Source organism: Salmo trutta, chromosome 19 (genome assembly GCF_901001165.1).
Source record: "Salmo trutta chromosome 19, fSalTru1.1, whole genome shotgun sequence".
Taxonomy (NCBI): domain Eukaryota; kingdom Metazoa; phylum Chordata; class Actinopteri; order Salmoniformes; family Salmonidae; genus Salmo; species Salmo trutta.
In genome coordinates, this window is record NC_042975.1 from 33,550,673 (window position 1) to 33,571,350 (window position 20,678).

General features: G+C 43.9%; 1 protein-coding gene across 2 annotated transcripts in view; it reads left to right on the forward strand.

The window, feature by feature from the left end:
- The window catches only part of dscama (Down syndrome cell adhesion molecule a), a 162,667-nt gene that overhangs the window by 125,302 nt on the left and 16,687 nt on the right, over window positions 1-20,678 (forward strand). For both annotated transcript variants that reach the window (XM_029700548.1, XM_029700549.1), the window contains exons 12-18: window positions 16,798-16,997; window positions 17,241-17,337; window positions 17,474-17,602; window positions 17,872-18,039; window positions 18,794-18,864; window positions 19,052-19,301; window positions 19,744-19,890. In XM_029700548.1, the coding sequence (XP_029556408.1) occupies window positions 16,798-16,997; window positions 17,241-17,337; window positions 17,474-17,602; window positions 17,872-18,039; window positions 18,794-18,864; window positions 19,052-19,301; window positions 19,744-19,890 (1,062 nt within the window). The remainder of the gene's footprint in view (window positions 1-16,797; window positions 16,998-17,240; window positions 17,338-17,473; window positions 17,603-17,871; window positions 18,040-18,793; window positions 18,865-19,051; window positions 19,302-19,743; window positions 19,891-20,678) is intronic.

Below are 20,678 nucleotides of genomic sequence, written 5' to 3' on the forward strand. Positions count from 1 at the left end.
ACACACACATACGCAAACACACACACACACACACGTCCATTGATTTGATGTTTTCAGCCTCTTCAGACATGGTTCCCAATCTAACGTTATCTCTACAATTAAATGTGGCATTATTTCTTACAATGCAATGTAGTTATACAACCTAGATGACATGCACTGTACCATATTCTTGTGCTTCAAGTGAAATGAAAGCAGTTTTATTTGACAACTAATCAAAAGCGGGATCCTCCAAGCGTTCCTCTCTTTCAGTCTGCTGCTCCCACATGCATACCGCATTATACTATACTATACGTTCTCACTGTACATTTTCCCAATAGAAACACTGCCCTCTTCAGGTGAAAAAAAGTCAACTGTAGAAAATTGAGGCTAGACTATTGTTTTTATCTTGTCTGTTGAAGGATTCCCACTTTTGATGTTGATGGTGAATAGACTGTGTAAACTGCATAGATTTTCTGTATGAAAGAGGAACTGTTGATTCTCCTGAATCAACGTAAACATTATACGCCAAAGTTGTTGGGTAAATCAGGCTCTTAGTGTGTCTTAGAGGTATGTGTTGTTTGTGTGCGTACCAGTCAAAAGTTTGGACACCTACTCATTCAAGGTTTTTCTTTATTTTTATTATTTTCTACATTGTAAAATAATAGTGACGACATCGAAACTATGAAATAGCACATATGGAATTACGTAGTAATCAAAAAAAGTGTTAAACAAATCAAAATATTTTTTATATTTGAGATTCTTCAAAGTAGCCACCATTTGCCTTGATGACAGCTTTGCACACTCTTGGCATTCTCTCAACCAGCTTCATGAAGAATGCTTTTCCACCTGTCTTGAAGGAGTTCATATATATGCTGAGCACATGTTGTCTGCTTTTCCTTCACTCTGCGGTCCGTCTCATCCCAAACCATCTCAGTTGGGTTGAGGTCGTGTGATTGTGGAGGCCAGGTCATCTGATGCAGCACTCCATCACTCTCCTTCTTGGTCAAATAGCCCTTACATCTCAAATATAAAATATAATTCGATTTTTGTAACACTTTTTTGGTTACTAAATTATTTCATGTGTTATTTCATAGTTTTGAAGTGTTCACTATTATTCTACAATGTAGAAAAAAGTAAAAATAAAGAAAAACCCTGCAATGAGTAGGTGTGCCCAAACTTTTGACTGGTACTGTATGTGTGCACGGTTTGTGTACATGTGTGTGCGTGTGTGTATCTGTACGCGCGTGCATGTGCGATGTCCCGCTGCTCCCCTATGGCTGGGCTGGGTGCTCATTTGATCCGAGTCACACAGTGTGGGGGCTTATATCCTTGTAGCTGTTATCTGGCCAGAGCAGAGGCCGCCCTGCCGAGTGTCTGTCTGTCTGCCACAGCTAAATACTGCTCCCTCATGACTACTGTCTGTCGGTCTGTATTTGTATTTATAAAGGATCCCCATCAGCTGAGCTACTCTTACTGGGGTCCAAACACATTAAGGCACTTATGTTATATATAAAATAAAAGATATAACAGTACATCATATAACGTTATTACACCACTACATGTCTAGAATACAAATAATAAACTGGGTGTTTCGAGCCCTGAATGCTGATTGGCTGAAAGCCGTGGTATATCAGACCGTATACCATGGGTATTACAAAACATTTATTTTTACTGCTCTAATTATGTTGGTATCCAGTTTATGATAGCAAAAGGCACCTCGGGGGTTTTGTGATATATGGCCAATATACCACGGCTAAGGGCTGTGTCCAGGCACTCCGCATTGCGTCATGCAAAGAACAGCCCTTAGCCGTGGTATATTGGCCATATACCACACCCCCTCAGGCCTTATTGCTTAAATGGTTAATGCCACCATACAACAATATTACAATGTACATTTTTGTAGAATGCATGTGCTAGCTCTTGTGTGTGAATGCGTGTGTCTGTACCATTGTGAGTGTCTGTTCACAGTTCCCGCTGTTCCATAAGGTATATTTCTATCTGTTTTTTCATCTGATTCTACTGCTTGCATCAGTTACATGATGTGGAATAGAGTTTCATGTAGTCATGGCTCTATGTAGTATTGTGCGCCTCCCATGGTCTGTTCTGGACTTGGGGACTGTGAAGAGACCTCTGGTGGCATGTCTTGTGGGGTATGCATTGGTGTCCGAGCTGTGTGCTAGTAGGTTAAACAGACAGCTTGGTACATTCAGCTTGTCAACACTTCTTACAAAAACAAGTAGTGATGAAGTCAATCTCTCTTCCATTTTGAGCCATTAGAGATTGACATGCATATCATGGTCATCTCTGTATACCCGTCTCAAGACCCACTGGTTGATGCTTATTTATAAAACCCTCTTAGCCTCACTCCCCCCTATCTGAGATATCTACTGCAGCCCTCATCTTCCACATACAACACCCGTTCTGCCAGTCACATTCTGTTAAAGGTCCCCAAAGCACACACATCCCAGGGTCTCTTGTCTTTTCAGTTCACTGCAGCTAGCGACTGGAACGAGCTGCAACAAACACTCAAACAGGACAGTTATCTCAATCTCTTCATTCAAAGACTCAATCAAGGACACTATTACTTACAGTTGTGGCTGGTTTGCGTGATGTATTGTTGTCTCTACCTTCTTGCCCTTTGTGCTGTTGTCTGAGCCCAGTAATGTTTGTACCCTGTGCTGCTGCCATGTTGTGTTGTCATGTGTTGCTGCCATGCTATGTTGTTGTCTTAGGACTCTCTTTATGTAGTGTTGTGTTGTCTCTCTTGTCGTGATGTGCGTTTTGTCCAATATTTTTATTTTATTTACTTAAAATATTTAATCCCAGCCCCCGTCCCCGTAGGAGGCCTTTTGCCTTTTGGTAGGCCGTCATTGTAAATAAGAATTTGTTCTTTACTGACTTGCCTAGTTAAATAAAGGTTCAATATAAATATCATTAATGTTAGCTCCTCGTGTACTTCTAAGGGCCAGCCGTGCTGCCCTGTTTTGAGCCAATTGTAATTTTCCTAAATCCCTCTTTGTGGTACATGACCACACCACTAGAGCAGAATGCGCTGGAACCTCTGGATCCAGGGCAGCAAAGCCGTTTCTGGTCTGTGTCCGGTCCGGGTTTAACATCTCCAAGGAGGCCCTCTTTGCCAGAGGACATTTTCTTCGACTTCCATGGCGAGTGACATACAGTATCTCCATGATACATGATGAGTGACATACAGTGAGGGAAAAAAGTATTTGATCCCCTACTGATTTTGTACGTTTGCCCACTGACAAAGAAATGATCAGTCTATAATTTTAATGGTAGCTTTATTTCAACAGTGAGAGACAGAATAACAACAAAATAATCCAGAAAAACGCATGTCAAAAATGTTATAAATTGATTTGCATTTTAATGAGGGAAATAAGTATTTGACCCCCTCTCAATCAGAAAGATTTCTGGCTCCCAGGTGTCTTTTATACAGGTAACGAGCTGAGATTAGGAGCACACTCTTAAAGGGAGTTCTCCTAATCTCAGTTTGTTACCTGTATAAAAGACACCTGTCCACAGAAGCAATCAGATTTCAAACTCTCCACCATGGCCAAGACCAAAGAGCTCTCCAAGGATGTCAGGGACAAGATTGTAGACCTACACAAGGCTGGAATGGGCTACAAGACCATCGCCAAGCAGCTTGGTGAGAAGGTGACAACAGTTGGTGCGATTATTCGCAAATGGAAGAAACACAAAAGAACTGTCAATCTCCCTCGGCCTGGGGCTCCATGCAAGATCTCACCTCGTGGAGTTGCAATGATCATGAGAACGGTGAGGAATCAGCCCAGAACTACACGGGAGGATCTTGTCAATGATCTAAAGGCAGCTGGGACCATAGTCACCAAGAAAACAATTGGTAACACACTACGCCGTGAAGGACTGAAATCCTGCAGCGCCCCCAAGGTCCCCCTGCTCAAGAAAGCACATATACATGCCCGTCTGAAGTTTGCCAATGAACATCTGAATGATTCAGAGGACAACTGGGTGAAAGTGTTGTGGTCAGATGAGACCAAAAGGGAGCTCTTTGGCATCAACGCAACTCGCCGTGTTTGGAGGAGGAGGAATGCTGCCTATGACCCCAAGAACACCATCTCCACCGTCAAACATGGAGGTGGAAACATTATGCTTTGGGGGTGTTTTTCTGATAAGGGGACAGGACAACTTCACCGCATCAAAGGGACGATGGACGGGGCCATGTACCGTCAAATCTTGGGTGAGAACCTCCTTCCCTCAGCCAGGGCATTGAAAATGAGTCGTGGATGGGTATTCCAGCATGACATTGACCCAAAACACACAGCCAAGGCAACAAAGGAGTGGCTCAAGACGAAGCACATTAAGTTTCTGGAGTGGCCTAGCCAGTCTCCAGACCTTAATCCCATAGAAAATCTGTGGAGAGAGCTGAAGGTTTGAGTTGCCAAATGTCAGCCTCGAAACCTTAATGACTTGGAGAAGATCTGCAAAGAGGAGTAGGACAAAATCCCTCCTGAGATGTGTGCAAACCTGATGGCCAATTACAAGAAACGTCTGACCTCTGTTATTGCCAACAAGGGTTTTGCCACCAAGTACTAAGTCATGTTTTGCAGAGGGGTCAAATACTTATTTCCCTCATTAAAATGCAAATCAATTTATAACATTTTTGACATACGTTTTTCTGGATTTTTTGTTGTTGTTATTCTGTCTCTCACTGTTGAAATAAACCTACCATTAAAATTATAGACTGATCATTTCTTTGTCAATGGGCAAACGTACAATATCAGCAGGGGATCAAATACTTTTTTCCCTCACTGTATCTCCATGGCTGGTTGGTTGGGTCAAGAACAGGAACATCCCCCATCATCCAGGAGCATCCTGCTAGCTTCATTCTCCAGGGAAGGGGGAGGCCCCTCCGGGGAGGGATCCCTGCACAGTACCGACAAGTTGTCTGTGGAGAGCCGACACTGGGGCGACACTTCCACCAGACCAGAACGGCGTCCTGCTACTGGGGTAGAAGAAAAAGAAAAAGTATACAGGCGTGGATTCCCAAGTAGCTTGTGTAGGTTCGCTACTTGTTTTCTAAGAGTAGCTACTTCGACCCTATAGTCCTCTGCAAGCAAACAGTTGCTGCGTTGAAAGTCAGGGCGGTCCACATTGTTCCGGAATAAAACAAAATAAACACAGCTCCTGCACCATTGAAAATGTTCCATAGCGACCTCCATTTGAGATTGCCAAGCCAGTCTCTCTGACTCAGTCGCTCATATAATACTCTCACACTCTTACTCAAACACACCCACACAATACATGTTCCAGGACACGTACACTTAGAAACACACACACAATACATATACCAGGACACATACACTTACAAACACACAAACACACACACACTCATATGGATGCACACCCCGATAAACACAATTATATGTACTTACAGTAGCTAAAACCTTATGTCTAGACACACACAGCAGAGTACCCATATCAGTGGTCGATTTTCATCCCCGTGTAAATTGTTTAGACATAGGCTGCTTCGAGTGTTTTCTGTGTCCACACACACACACACACACACACACACACACACACACACACACACACACACACACACACTACAGAGGGATATTAATAACAGGGTGTGTGTGTGTGTGTGTGTGTGTGTGTGTGTTTGTGAGCCTGTGTCAGTGTTCTCCCTCAGCTGAGCTCAGCTCCCGGAGTGTCAGGTTCAGGTTGTTGTTTTGATCGTTGTGCGGGTGGTCGTGTGGTCAGGTTGTTGGTTGTGTCTGGCCCTCCTGCTCTCTGGAACCTGAGCCTCCCTGGGAGCCTTCTTCCCTGGTGTCCTGTGGATCAGTGCATTTGTGCCAGACGAGACCCTCATTAACCCACTGAACCTGTCCTCTTCTGAGCAGGTGTAATGTTACATACTGTACACACACCAGACTGTGTCCTCCTCTTCATAGACAATAAACATGCAGCAGACTACTGTAGCATACAGTACACTCTGTGCTGTGCTGGTGTGTGTTGTTTATCCAGGCCATACGACACCACTGCTGCTGGAGAAGCTGCTGCCACTTAAGAGGCTTAGGAGACAATTACAGCAACACTGGAACTGACTGGCTGTAAAGTGGCCAGGTGATATACAGTACTGGATGAGCTCTTGGCTGGGTTACCCCGCTCACAAGTTTACTTGGTTGTGTTTCTGGAAAAGACACTAATAGACACACACACCACACAGAGAGAGAGAGAGAGGCCATTACTGAAGAATCATGGCCCTCGCAGGCTGCTACTGTAATTCAGTGGTTTCGACAGATTCCATTCGGCCAGGCTATTGTGGCGGACCCACAGGGAAATGAATTGCAGCTATTGTGATGTCGTAGTGAAACACTTTTATTGTGATTAGTGTCTGTGCATAGGCTAATGCCTAACCATAATACACCATGCATCCTCGTATATGAACAATGTCACAGACACCCACAGTCAGCTGAAATTGCTTATGTCGCAATAGCAGTATTTTCACAGCTTTGTGTGTATGCTCACAGTATTCACTCTTTATTCATCATAGGTTCATAATATTTGGCATATTGCCTAGACACCTTAATACTTAAGTCTACCTTACTTAAAACTATCCATGTCTTTATTTATATTTTGTGCAGCTGAGGGCAACAACAGGATTTGAACCCATTCCCATGTGTAAATGACGACAGTCTCCTCTACCGCATACCTACCTCCACTGATGCAATTGACTGGATGCATCACTAATCCAGAGTAGGTTTATTCTATCAGAGTGGGTCAACAGCCACTCAATGTTTATCAGTGCCAATTAGGATCAATTAAGAGCATTACACTCATAACGCACCGAGACACAATGATGAGAGCACACACATAATGAGACTTAACTGGAGAAAAACAGCGTTGTCGCCTGGTCGCCAAGCTCCCAATCACCCAATCAGACCGCTTCCCTCAGACTGAAGTAAGAATTATTCTCACTCTCGCTTTCTTTCTCTCATTCCTTCCCTTGTTTCAGCCCTCCAACTACCCACACAAAGCAGCCTGTCTGCAGCCATATACTCAGCATCATGCTCAATGTCCAACCCAATTGTGCAGCTAAGGGAATTATTTTGGTGCAGTGAGTAGAGCTAGCACCCAGTGAACCAGTCAAATCTGTGCCATCACCGCCCTTCCCCCTACCTACCCACTCTATACACATACATACACACACACACACACACACACACACAATGCCCCAGGGGCAGTGGGCTCCTGTAGGGAGTGATCTTGTCTTGTTCTCGTCTCACACCCATGGCCCAGTCATCCAACCAGGGCACCCTGTGGCCTACATTCCACAGCCAGACACTCACTCTGGAGGGGTAAATGGAGCCTGATGCCTGCGGCTATCTATTCGACCTGGAATCTACAGTCATAGGTTAATGTTACTGTTAGATGTCCATGCTGGGTAGATATGGATATGATTAAATGTACTGCATGTGCATGGAACAGTGGTGTCAGAAAAAAAAAGGTTGGTAGGAGACAGGAAGTTTTGTCTGTTTCAACTGACTGAATAAGATAATGGACAAGTAGGCCTACTGACAGTTGTGGCTGCTTCGCGTGATGTATTATACTCTCTACCTTCTTGCCCTTTGTGCTGTTGTCTGTGCCCAATAATGTTTGTACCATGTTTTGTGCTGCTACTATGTTGTGCTGCTGCCTTGTTGTGCTGCTGCCATGTTGTGTTGCTACCATGTTGTTGGCATGTTGTGTCGCTACCATGCTGTGTTTCCATGTGTTGCTGCCATGTTATGTTGTTGTCTTAGGTCTCTCTTTATGTAGTGTTGTGGTGTCTCTCTTGTCGTGATGTGTGTTTTGTCCTATATTTGTATTTTATTTTTAATTTTTAATCCCAGCCCCAGTCCCAGTCCCCGCAGGAGGCCTTTTGGCTTTTGGTAGGCTGTCATTGTAAATAAGAATTTGTTCTTAACTGACTTGCATAGTTAAATAAAGGTTAAAAAATATATATAAAATAAAAAGGTTGGTAGGAGACAGGAAGTTTTGTTGTCTGTTTCAACTGACTGCATAAGATGGTGGACATGTAGGCCTACTGTATATTTCACATCTGGCATAAGTATGGTAGATCGAGAGTCAGGTCCATAATTATTGTCACCCTTGATGATGATAATAAAAAAAGACAATCAAATAAATAATAATACAAATACTGTGCTTATATTATTTCATACTAATACAATTTCTCAGAGAAAGAGATTTTGTTTAACAAGTAATACAAAAATGTACAAAAAAGATAGAGGTCAGAATTACTTTCCAAAAACAGGGTTACCTCTACCAGGAGGTTGACACTTGGCCGCAAGTAGATATTCCAGCAAGACAATAACCCCAAGCACTAATCAAATTCCACAAAGAAATTGTTAATTAACCACAAAATCAAATTTTTAATGGCCATCTCAGTCTCCAGACTTGAACCACATTGAAAACATGTGTTTTGAATTCAAGAGGGCAGTCCATAAGAGCAGACAAAGGATATCAAGGATCTGGAAAGATTCTGTATGGAGGAATGGTCTAAGATACTGTTGCTCCCAACGTTTTTTCCAATTTCATAAAACATTTTAGAAAAAGGCTCAGTGTCGTTATCCTTGCGAAGGGAGAGTGCTGGAGTATTGCAAACAAGTGTGCTAATACTTTTGACTCCTATCTTTTTTTAGATGTTTTTTATTAATTGATAATAACAAATAAAAAAATCTACTTTATCTGAGCAATTGTACTAGTATAAATAATTTCCCTTTTTTTAGCATACAATATAGCTCAATATTTGTATTATTTGGTTTATACGGTCTTTTTTTTGCTCATCTTTATCAAGGGTACCAATAATTATGCACCTGAATGTATATAAGCCTGGCAGGTAAGACAACCTTAAGCAATATTATTCATGTCTTTGTCTGGAATCATGTAGTAACCAAAAAGTGTTAAATAAATCAAAATATATTTTCTATTTTAGACTCTTCAAAGTAGCCAATCTTAGCCTTTGTAATGAACACGATGGGAGACAGATAGCTGGTTTCAAGCGCAGGGCGCAGCAGGTGTTTATTTGTAAAGGACCACAGGAGGAGGCAGGTAGCTGGGTCCAGGGGCAGTCAGAAGGTCATACACAGGAGGAGGCAGGTAGCTGGGTCCAGGGCCAGGCAGAAGGTCATACACAGGGGGTCCAGACAACAGTACAGGCAGGGAAAAGGATAGTAACGTCGTCCGGGATATCAGGCAATAGGTTGATAACAGGAAATCCGATAGGCTAAGGTACAGGCAGGGAATAATAGGCAAAAGGCGTCGTTAGTGAGGCAGGCAAAAACTATGATACACGGGAGGATTAAATTACGGGAAAAACAGAGCTCCGAATATACAGTTGAAGTCGGAAGTTTACATACACTTAGGTTGGAGTCATTAATACACGTTTTTCAACCACTCCATAAATTTCTTTTTAACAAACTATAGTTTTGGCAAGTCGGTTAGGACATATACTTTGTGCATGACACTAGTAATTTTTCCAACAATTGTTTACAGACAGATTATTTCACTTATAATTCACTGTATCACAATTCCAGTGGGTCAGAAGTTTACAGAAACTAAGTTGACTGTGCCTTTAACCTCTTTGGGCTAGGGGGCAGTATTCGGAAGTTCGGATGACTGACATGCCCAAAGTAAACTGGATATGGATATGCATATAATTGGTAGCATTGGATAGAAAACACTCTGAAGTTTCTAAAACTGTTAAAATAAGGTTTGTGAGTATAACAGAACTGATATGGCAGGCGAAAATCCAAGGAGAATCCATCCAGGAATGTATTTTTTGAGGTCACAGACAATTTCAATGCTAGTCTATGGGATATTCAAAATAATTCCTCCCAGATTGCAGTTCCTATGGCTTCCACTAGATATCAACAGTCTTTAGAAAGGGTTTCAGGCTTGTTTTTTGAAAAATGATCAAGTAGTTGTCGTTTTTCAAGGTGTCCCTCAGTAGGACTCTAATCTTGTGGCGCGCGTGAATGAGGGCATGCACTTCGTTATTTATCTCCGGTATTGAATAAACTACATTCTGTCTTAAAATGTATTGTTTATTTACATATTAGGGTACCTGAGGATTGATTAGAAACATTGTTTGACTTGTTTGGACGAAGTTTACCGGTAACTTTTGGGATTCCTTTTGTCTGCATGTTGAACGAGTGGAACGGTGGATTACTGAATCAAACGCGCCAACTAAACAGACTTTTTTGGGATATAAAGAAGGACTTTATCGAACAAAACGACCATTTGTTGTGTAGCTGGGACCCTTGGGATTGCAAACAGAGGAAGATCTTCAAAGGTAAGTGATTTATTTTATCGCTATTTCAGATTTTTGTGACGCCTCTGCTGGTTTGAAAAATGTTTTTAATGCTGGTGTATGCGGGGCGCTGTCCTCAGATAATTGCATGGTATGCTTTCGCCGTAAAGCATTTTTGAAATATGACAACGCGTTTGGATTAACAAGAACTTAAGCTTTTAAACGATGTAAGACACTTGTATTTTCATGTATGTTTAATGTTACGATTTTTGTATTTTGAATTTTGCGCTCTGCAATTTCACCGGATGTTGTCGTGGTGGGACGCTAGACCAAACAGCTTGGGAAATTCCAGAAAATAATGTCATGGCTTTAGAAGATTCTCATAGGCTAATTGACATCATTTGAGTCAATTGGAGGTGTACCTGTGGATGTATTTCAAGGCCTACCTTCAAACTCAGTGCCTCTTTGCCTGACATCATGGGAAAATCAAAAGAAATCAGCCAAGACCTCAGAAAAAAATTGAAGACCTCCACAAGTCTGGTTCATCCTTGGGAGCAATTTCCAAATGCCTGAAGGTACCACGTTCATCTGTACAAACAATAGTACACAATTATAAACACCATGGGACCACGCAGCCATCATACGGCTCAGGAAGGATGACGCACGCACGTCTCCTAGAGATTAACATACTTTGTTGCAAAAAGTGCAAATCAATCCCAGAACATCAGCAAAGGACCTTGTGAAGATGCTGGAGGAAACATGTACAAAAGGTTCTATATCCACAGTAAAACGAGTTCTATATCGACATAACCTGAAAGGCCGCTCAGCAAGGAAGAAGCCACTGCTCCAAACCCACCATAAAAAAGCCAGACTACAGTTTGCAACTGCACATGGGGACAAAGATGGAACTTTTTGGAGAAATACGAGTTTTTTGACTGGTGAGAGCTGAGAGAAGAGCGGTTGTGCTGCTGCAGTTTCGGATGAACCGGCGGTAGTAGTTGGAAAATCCTAGGAAATGTTGTAGTTCCTTTACGGTGGTAGGTTTGGGCCAGCTAAGCACGGCCGTGACTTTCCCTTCATCCATGTTGACCCCTCCTGGTGTCAACACGAAACCTAGGAAGGCCGTAGTAACATGAAAGGCACTCTTCTCAGCCTTGACATAAAGATGGTGGTCCTGTAGCCGTTGGAGGACCTGTTGAGTAGATCAAGATATCGTCAATGTACACGATGAGGAACTGGTTGATCATGTCCTGGAAAACTTAATTCACGAAGGACTGGAAGACTGCGAGAGCATTGTTGAGACCGTAGGGCATAACCAGGTATTCATAGTGACCCCTAGTGGTGATGAACGCCATCTTCCACTCATCTCCACTTCGGATACGGACCAGGTTGTAAGCACTACGTAGGTCCAGTTTGGAGTAGATGGTAGCTTGTCCAACTTGTTCTAGTGCGGCCGGAATCAGAGGAAGAGGGAAGCGATTCTTGATAGTAATGTCATTGAGGGGTCGGTAATCTATGCAGGGATGGAGACTACCATCCTTTTTTCACAAAAAAGAAACTGGATGCAGCCAGAGATGTGGATGGACGGATTAATCCCATGTCGAGGGCCTCTTCTATATAGGTGTCCATAGCCTCATTCTCTGGGATGGACAAGGGGTAGATCCGACCCTCAGGGGGCGATGCCCCAGGAAGGAGGTCGATCGTGCAGTCCTCCGGGCGATGAGGGGGCAGAATGGACACCATTTTCTTGCTGAAGACACTCTGGAACTGGGCATATACAGGTGGGATGTGGCTTGGAATGGCCGACTCCGATCCTTCTATAGAGGTGGCTCGACAGGGTAGATTGAAGCAGTCCTTAAAACAGGCGGGAGACCATGACAGTAGTTCCCCTTACCGCCAGGAGATGGCAGGGTCGTGAAGGCTTAGCCAGGGGTGACCGAGGATGAGGGGTTCTTTAGGTGAAGACAACACCATTAACCTCTATGGGCTAGGTGGCACGTCACCGTCCCACTCTATTCAACAGCCAGTGGAAGAGCGTGGCGCGAAATACAAAACCTCAAAAATGCAATAATTTCTATTTTTCAAACATACGACTATTTTACACCATTTTAAAGAAAAGACTCTCATTAATCTAACCACATTGTCTGATTTCAAAAAGGCTTTACAGCAAAAGCAAAACATTAGATTATGTTAGGAGAGTACATAGCCACAAATAATCACACAGCCATTTTCCAAGCAAGCATATATGTCACATAAACCCAAAACACAGCTAAATGAAGCACTAACCTTTGATCTTCATCAGATGACACTCCTAGGACATTATGTTATACAATACATGCATGTTTTGTTCAATCAAGTTCATATTTATATCCAAAAACAGATTTTTACATTGGCATGTGATGTTCAGAACATGCATTCCCACCCAAAACTTCCGGTGAATTTACTAAATTACTCACCATAAACGTTGACAAAATACATAACAATTATTTTAAGAATTATAGATACAGAACTCCTTTACGCAATCGCTATGTCAGATTTTAAAATAGCTTTTCGGTGAAAGCACATTTTGCAATATTCTGAGTACATAGCTCAGCCATCACGGCTAGCTATTTTGACACCCGCCAACTTCGGGGCTCACTAAACTCAGAATTACTATTCGAAAAATTGTATTACCTTTGCTGATCTTCATCAGAATGCACTCCCAGGACTGCTACTTCTACAATAAATGTTGTTTTTGTTCCAAATAATCCATAGTTATGTCCAAATACCTCCGTTTTGTTCGTGCGTTCAGGTCACTATCCAAAGGGTAACACGCGAGCGCATTTCGAGACCAAAAAATTCTAAATGTTCCTTTACCATACTTAGAAGCATGTCAAACGCTGTTTAAAATCAATTTTTATGGTATTTTTCTCGTAAAATAGCGATAATATTCAAACCGAACAATAGTGTTTTCATTCAAAGAGGAAAAGAAAAAACAGCATGGTCGCGGACCGCGCATCTCCAATCTCTTAATCACCGGGCAGACCACTGACAAACTGAGCTACCATACTCTGCCCAGAGACAGGAGACGCCTCAATCCGCTTTCTGAAGGCTTTAGAGAGCCAATGGAAGCCTTAGAAAGTGCAACGTAACCCCAGAGATACTGTAGTTTCGTAAGGGACTAGAAAGAAGAACTACAAATTGTCAGACAGGCCACTTCCTGCTTGGACTTTTCTCAGGTTTTTGCCTGCCATATGAGTTCTGTTATACTCACAGAACCATTCAAACAGTTTTAGAAACTTCAGAGTGTTTTCTATCCAAATCTACTAATAATATGCATATTCTCGTTTCTGGGAAAGGTTAGTAACCAGTTTAAATCGGGTACGTTTTTTATCCGGACGTGAAAATACTGCCCCCTAGCCCAGACAGGTTAACTGAATGACCTCAGAGTGAAGGAGGCCAATCTGAAGGGTTATACTTTCGGTCATGTGAGTCACAAAACCAGTTCCGAGAGGTTGTCCGTCCAGCACATTAAGGGGAGGATTAACAGGGATTAGTTTGACTCTTAACTGTTGTGCCAATTGTTTGTCAATGAAATTACCTGCAGCCCCCCGAGTCCACTAGTCCCTCCGCAAACTGAGTGACCCCATTAGCAGAAAGAAGAGCCGGGATACCAAACTGCCTTTTGGTAATATTCAAAAATGTAGAGGTGCTTACCCGGGCGGAAGTGGAGGGGTTGTGGTCACCCCTTTGTGGGGGGCGAATAGGACAGCTATTGAGTAGGTGGTAACTCTCTCCACAATAGAGGCCCAGGTTTCACGTAACCTCCGATGTCTCTCGGCAGGCGTGAGAGGGGCTATTAAACCGTGGTGGACAAGAGAAGGGTGTGGAAGACTCGCAGACCATGGGCGACTGTATAGGTCTGCGGTCCACCAGTAGGTTGTGTGGTTCCCACCGTGTGGTTCCCACTGTGAAGCATGGAGGAGGAGGTGTGGGGGTTCTTTGCTGGTGACACTGTCTGTGATTTATTTGGAATTCAAGGCACACTCAACCAGCATGGCTACCACAGCATTCTGCAGTGATACGCCATTCCATCTGGTTTGCGCTTAGTGGGACTATCATTTTTCTTCAACAGGACAATGACCAAAACACACCTCCAGGCTCTGTAAGGGCTATTTGACCAAGAATAGAGTGATGGAGTGCTGCATCAGATGACCTGGCCTCCACAATCACCCGACCTCAACCCAATTGAGATGGTTTGGAATGAGTTGGACTGCAGAGTAAAGGAAAAGCAGCCAACAAGTGCTCAGCACATGTGGGAACTCCTTCAAGAGTGTTGGAAAAGTATTCCAGGTGAAGCTGGTTGAGAGAATGCCAAGAGTGTTTAAAGCTGTCATCAAGGCAAAAGGTGGTTGTTATGAAGAATCTAAAATCTAATATATATATATTTGTTTAACACTTTTTTGCTTACTACATGATTCCATATGTGTTATTTAATAGTTTTGCTGTCTTCACTATTATTCTACAATGTAGAAAATAATAAAAATAAAGAAAAACCCTTGAATGAGTAGGTTTATCCAAACTTTTAACTGGTACTGTATATCCCTGTTTTTATTTTGGGTCTGCATTGCGACATTCTGGGCTGGGATAATGTAATCATGGTCCTGTAGAAAATCAATGGCTGCTCCATGTTCTATTCCTGGATACTATAAATGGCCTCCTTTGAGGACAGGGATGGAGGGAGAGAGGGAGATATAGCTTGTCCGATGCTAGTTGGCATGGTAACCTGGTCTGGTGAAGGGGAGCCTGGGAGGGGGAGCTGCAGCTTTTGTCTCACGGGAGCAGAATATCCCAGAATTACCTGCAGGCAGTTAGTGAGGCAGGCTGATATGAATCATGTTTGTTGCCCTCTGGGCTTCAGGTTTAGAGACGGGCCTCTCCTAACCTCTACTCTGTCAGCTAGAGATACACATATCAGTCAGTACTGCTAATTAAACTGTGTGCATGTGTGTTTATGTAGTTCACTGTGTGAAATAAAAAATGAGTGTCTGTCCAATGTTTGAGTCTCCCAGTGGAGGAGTCACCTCGCCCCCACGCCCCCAGAGCCGTGTTCCTCTACCCATAATTCTGCCGGATATTAAAAAAATACATCAACACAGCAATTACAGGCCCATGAAACAGCCTGGCACCGTGGCATGTGCCTCGGGGCAGACAGACACAGCTGTGCTACTCTCCCACTCACACACTGATTACATTGGTCCTGTCTGTGTGATCTCCCCCTGTGTTATGGCCACCTCACCTCATGTAGTCCTTCTGTACAATAGGTGTTTCATTGACTACGCATCAACACTGTAGTGTCCCATTGGAGGGCTCTCACCTGATCTCATCATGATGTTAGTCTTAGCTAGGCTAGTTTGAGCTTACCTATGTCATAATCATGGTAATACTACACTCTTACAAGAACCCTTTTGGGTTCTCTACATGGAATCCAAAAGGGTTCTACCTACAACCGAAAGGTGTTCTTCAAAGGGTTCTCCTATGGGGACAGCCGAAGAACACGTTAAGGTTCTAGATAGCACCTTTTTTTTCTTAGAATGTAGTGGTCGAGGTCATAGCGGTTCATTATAGTTTATGATTAACCCATTAGTGTAGTGTCAGTCTCTGTCTGGGGTAAACTTTCACCTCGGAGCCACTTTAAATGGCACAATGAGACTACCTTTGCTCAAAGTGCATCTCACAAAAAATTCATAGTTTTCATGTAAAATAAATCAACCTTATTTTTCTGCTGCGTGGCTCAAAATGGCCGGGGAATGAATAAGAGATGAAGCTTAAACATCTGCCACCCCTCGCCTGACACTTTCCATCACATCACAGGAGCCGAGCCGTGTGTGTGTGTGTGTGTGTGTGTGTGTCATTACACACTCGTTTGTGGGGGTAATGAGCTGTGTGTGTGGGTCGTTAGTGTGTGTAGTGTGCTGTTCTAGTGTGCTGTCAGGGACCGGCCAATAGGGATTTTCTCAGATCCAAGCCTTGGCTGCTTGTTGTCATAAGATGTTTGTTGTCACAGTTCAACAAGAAGCATGGCGTTCACTGTGTTTTATGTTAGAAATTGGAGCAATGTCTGCAGAATGTAAACCAAAACACTTAGCAACCACTGAAGTTAGCTATACTATGACTCAATTAAGTGTCATTTGAGCAGAGAGATTTGATTCATTACACTGTTCCCCTGTCGTTTAACGACCCTCCATGTGACAGGTATCACTATGATGTCCAACTGGAATTGGATTATGGCTAAATGTGTTTATGTTCAGCCTGTCTTACTTCATAACTAATGTAATATGTCCCTTCTACTCTTTTCTCTATCTCTATCTTTCTCCCTCCCTCCCTCCCTCCCTCCCCCTCTCCTCTACTCTTTCTCTTTCTCTCTTGCTGTCTCTCTTTCTCACTCTCTCTTCTCTTGCTGTCCATCTATTTGTCTGTCTGTCTCGCTCTCTCTCTCTTTCCCTCCCCCTTTTCTCTCTCCCTTCCAGTCCCGGCTATGATCACGTCGTACCCCAACACCACGCTGGCCACGCAGGGCAGTGAGAAGAGGATGAGCTGCACGGCCCACGGGGAGAAACCCATCATGGTGCGCTGGGAGAAGGAGGAGCGCATCATCAACCCGGAGAGCAGCCACCGCTACGTGGTCACCGTCAAAGAGGTGGCCGACGAGGTCATCTCCACCCTGCAGGTATACAGACACACCAGTGGAATGGTGCTGCCCTGTTCCCAGTTACCTCTGCTGAGGCCAGGTGGAGAACTACTGGGTATGCAGGGCATTTGCTTGGAGCAAAGCGGTGTAGCAAAAGCCTGCACTAAGTTCGTCAGTTTGTAGACAGGTTTGATGATGGTTCAACATGAGCCCTGTCTGTGAATGATATAGCCCATGCACTTCCTTATCTATGTAGCTGACCCTCTTTTCCCCTTCACATAGATCCGGCCGACAGTGAGGGAAGACTCTGGCTTCTTCTCCTGCCATGCCATCAACTCCTATGGTGAAGACAGAGGGATCATTCAGCTAACAGTGCAAGGTACAGCTGCCTTCCACTGACAATTGTCATGAAAACATAATGAAATACAAAATATAACCCCACAATTAGGGTAATGATGCAAAATCAACACCCTAGCGTTGTATAACCTTGTGTGTGACTTTGTGGTGTCCCTCAGAGCCCCCGGACCCTCCTGAGGTGGAGATCAGAGAGGTGAAGGACAGGACCATCGCCCTCCGCTGGACCATGGGCTTCGATGGAAACAGCCCAATCACAGGCTTCGACATTGAGTGCAAGAACAAATCAGGTACAAGACAAACGAGTTATCTTTTCTGTATGGCACAGAATACAAATATTTTCACTTGTGTATTTTTAAGGTCTCTCCTGATGAAATTATTCTCTGTATCCTCATGTTAAGCTGAATGTGCTCCTCTTGCCTTCCAGATAATGATTTTTAATGATCTTTTAACTTTTTCTCAGTGCTATAATTCAATACAGCAGACTAATGCACTTAGCAGGCTTTGACCTACAGCCCCACTTAGCTGTAAACCTTGACCCTTGACCCCGGCCCCACAGGCTCCTGGGAAATGGCCCAAAGGACCAAAGACGTGTCTCCCCAGCTCAACCAGGCCACCATCATAGACCTGCACCCCTCCTCCACATACAGCATCCGCATGTTCGCCAAGAACCACATCGGCAAGAGTGAGGCCAGCAACGAACTCACGATCACCACAGACGAAGCAGGTATTAGACCACCACTGGTTATATGTATACACACACTGTATGCAGACACAGACATACAACAACAACAAGGCAAGCACACACAGACATGCGTAGCTATACTGTACATACACATTTAGACTGTTGCACTACATAAATACATAAGGCAAAGCAGGCAAACAGGCAGGATGATGAACTGCAAAAGGAAAGACCTACATAAGTGACTAGGATGAAAGAGGTAGAAAAGAGGGTAATGGGGATGAGGAAGTCAATTCATTAACAGCAGAGTGACATCAGCTCCATTGGCTCCGTTGCATTATTGAACACATGCTGACCCTGCACTAAAAGCGTGACTTTTCAATTAGCAGCCCATGTTGTAAATGTCACACTGCGGTCAATAGATCACTGGCCAGCCCCTCTGTAAATTGCTCCCATTCCCTTTGGTGGTTCCTCCAAATCCCCTTACTGCACTCCTCTCTCTCACTTCTCTTCTGACTCTGTCCCCCATGACCTCTCATAAACATGACCTCCATCTTTATTACTGTTCAAGTGGGCTGGGCCATCTGAGACCAAATACTCTGGTCAACCCAAAGATACAGTAGAACCTTAGCCTTCCATGTCTCAGGATCTTTGCCTTAACCCTGGAATAATCTTCAGAATACACTCAGACTGGATAGTTTAATTCCTTTGCTGACTAATTTCTGCCTTCATGCACCTTCTCTACTCAACTGACAGTAGCTCAGATCTGAATGACCTTGATGTATGCTCTTCCTTCTAGCTCCTGATGGTCCCCCACAAGATGTGCAGCTTGAAGCTTTCTCCTCTCAGAGCATCAGAGTCTCCTGGAGGGTAAAATATGTTCAATCAATTCCATCAGGACTGAGAAGAATTTACTGTAGCTCAGTGGTCTACTAGCTACATGGTCTGTTACATATCAGGTCATTGAGGGCCACAACCATTATTCTGTCCTCAAGAAGATGTCCCCCAATACCTAAATGTACGTTCCCCTCTCTTCCCTCCCTCTGTCCTTCACCAGGCCCCTAAGAAGCACCTCCAGAACGGGGCAATCCGTGGCTACCAGGTGGGCTACAGGGAGTTCAGCACCGGGGGAAACTACCAGTTCAACGTCATCAGCATGGAGACGACGGGGGACAACGACCACAGTGAGAGCGTCACCCTGGACAACCTGAAGAAGTTCACCCAGTATGGAGTGGTGGTGCAGGCCAGCAACAGCGCTGGGACAGGACCCTCCTCCCAGGAGGTCATCTCTACCACGTTGGAGGACGGTGAGGAGGACACACACACAGTCTGCCTTTAGCTATCAGTAACAATATCGTGGACAGTGGAAATCTTACTGATTTCAAACATTAGGGTTTTCTACAGTATTGTGGTGCATCAAGGGTCAAATGGCTGATGTTTTGTCTCTGAAGGAAGTGAACTCCCAGGATGGAGTTTTATCGACATCTAGTGGATGATGTTGGTACTGCTGGTATAGTGACACCGTGTCTATCACATGTTCAGTATTGTCATGCATGGCTGGTCATTTTTGTCATGGCTAAAATCATACCTGATGAAGGCTTGGTCCCAAAACACTAGTTTTAAGCATTATGAAGTTCACTTCCAAGAGTATCTCAATATTCTCTTCTCTTCAGTAAACTCCTCTGTTCATTCTACTTGTTTGGAGACTGAGGTAACAATGTTGTTTTTCCTCCTCCCTGGTTGTGACAGTTCCCAGCCGGCCTCCAGAGAACGTCCAGGCCACAGCAGCGTCTCCAGAGATCATCTCTCTATCCTGGCTGACCCCTCCTAAAGACGCTCTCAACGGCATCCTGCTCGGCTTCAGAGTCATCTACTGGGCCAACCTGCCCGACGGAGGTACAGTACACACACACACACAGATGCATGCAGACACACACACACACACACACACACACACACACACACACACACACACACACACAGATGCATGCAGACACATACACACAGATGCATGCAGACACACACACACAGATGCATGCAGACACACACACACAGATGCATGCAGGCACACACACACAGATGCATGCAGGCACACACACACACACACATACACACACACACACACACACACACACGCATGCAGGCAGGCACACACACACAGATGCATGCAGGCACACACACACACACACACACAAAGAGAGAGAAGGATGTAGATGTTAGACTGTATCTGCCCTAGTCCGTAACCTCCAAGACACATAGAATGTATACAGTATCAACATGATTACCTATGCATGATAATTCAAGTGGGTGAATGAGACATATTAGCAGTGACCCAGGCTTTCTAGTCTAAGTCAGACAGCCTGGCATGGCATGCAGTCGCCACGTGCTGGAGAGACGTCAGAGTGATGGTTTCTGACAGCCCCGTTGCTTTTGACTCCTCATCTGTCATATCACATCCCCTCTGATGGCCCCTGGATGCACCAATTGAAAAGCAACACTCAATCTAGTTTGCATAGTAACAGTGCATGTCATATTGGGACACACTCCCAACAATACTACAGCCATAGCCATGTATTACATATATTATATATATATATATTGATATCTTATGTAACATTGACAACAATTCATATGAATACATATATTATTAATTTAAATGAAAGATGTCACTAATTATGTCAAAT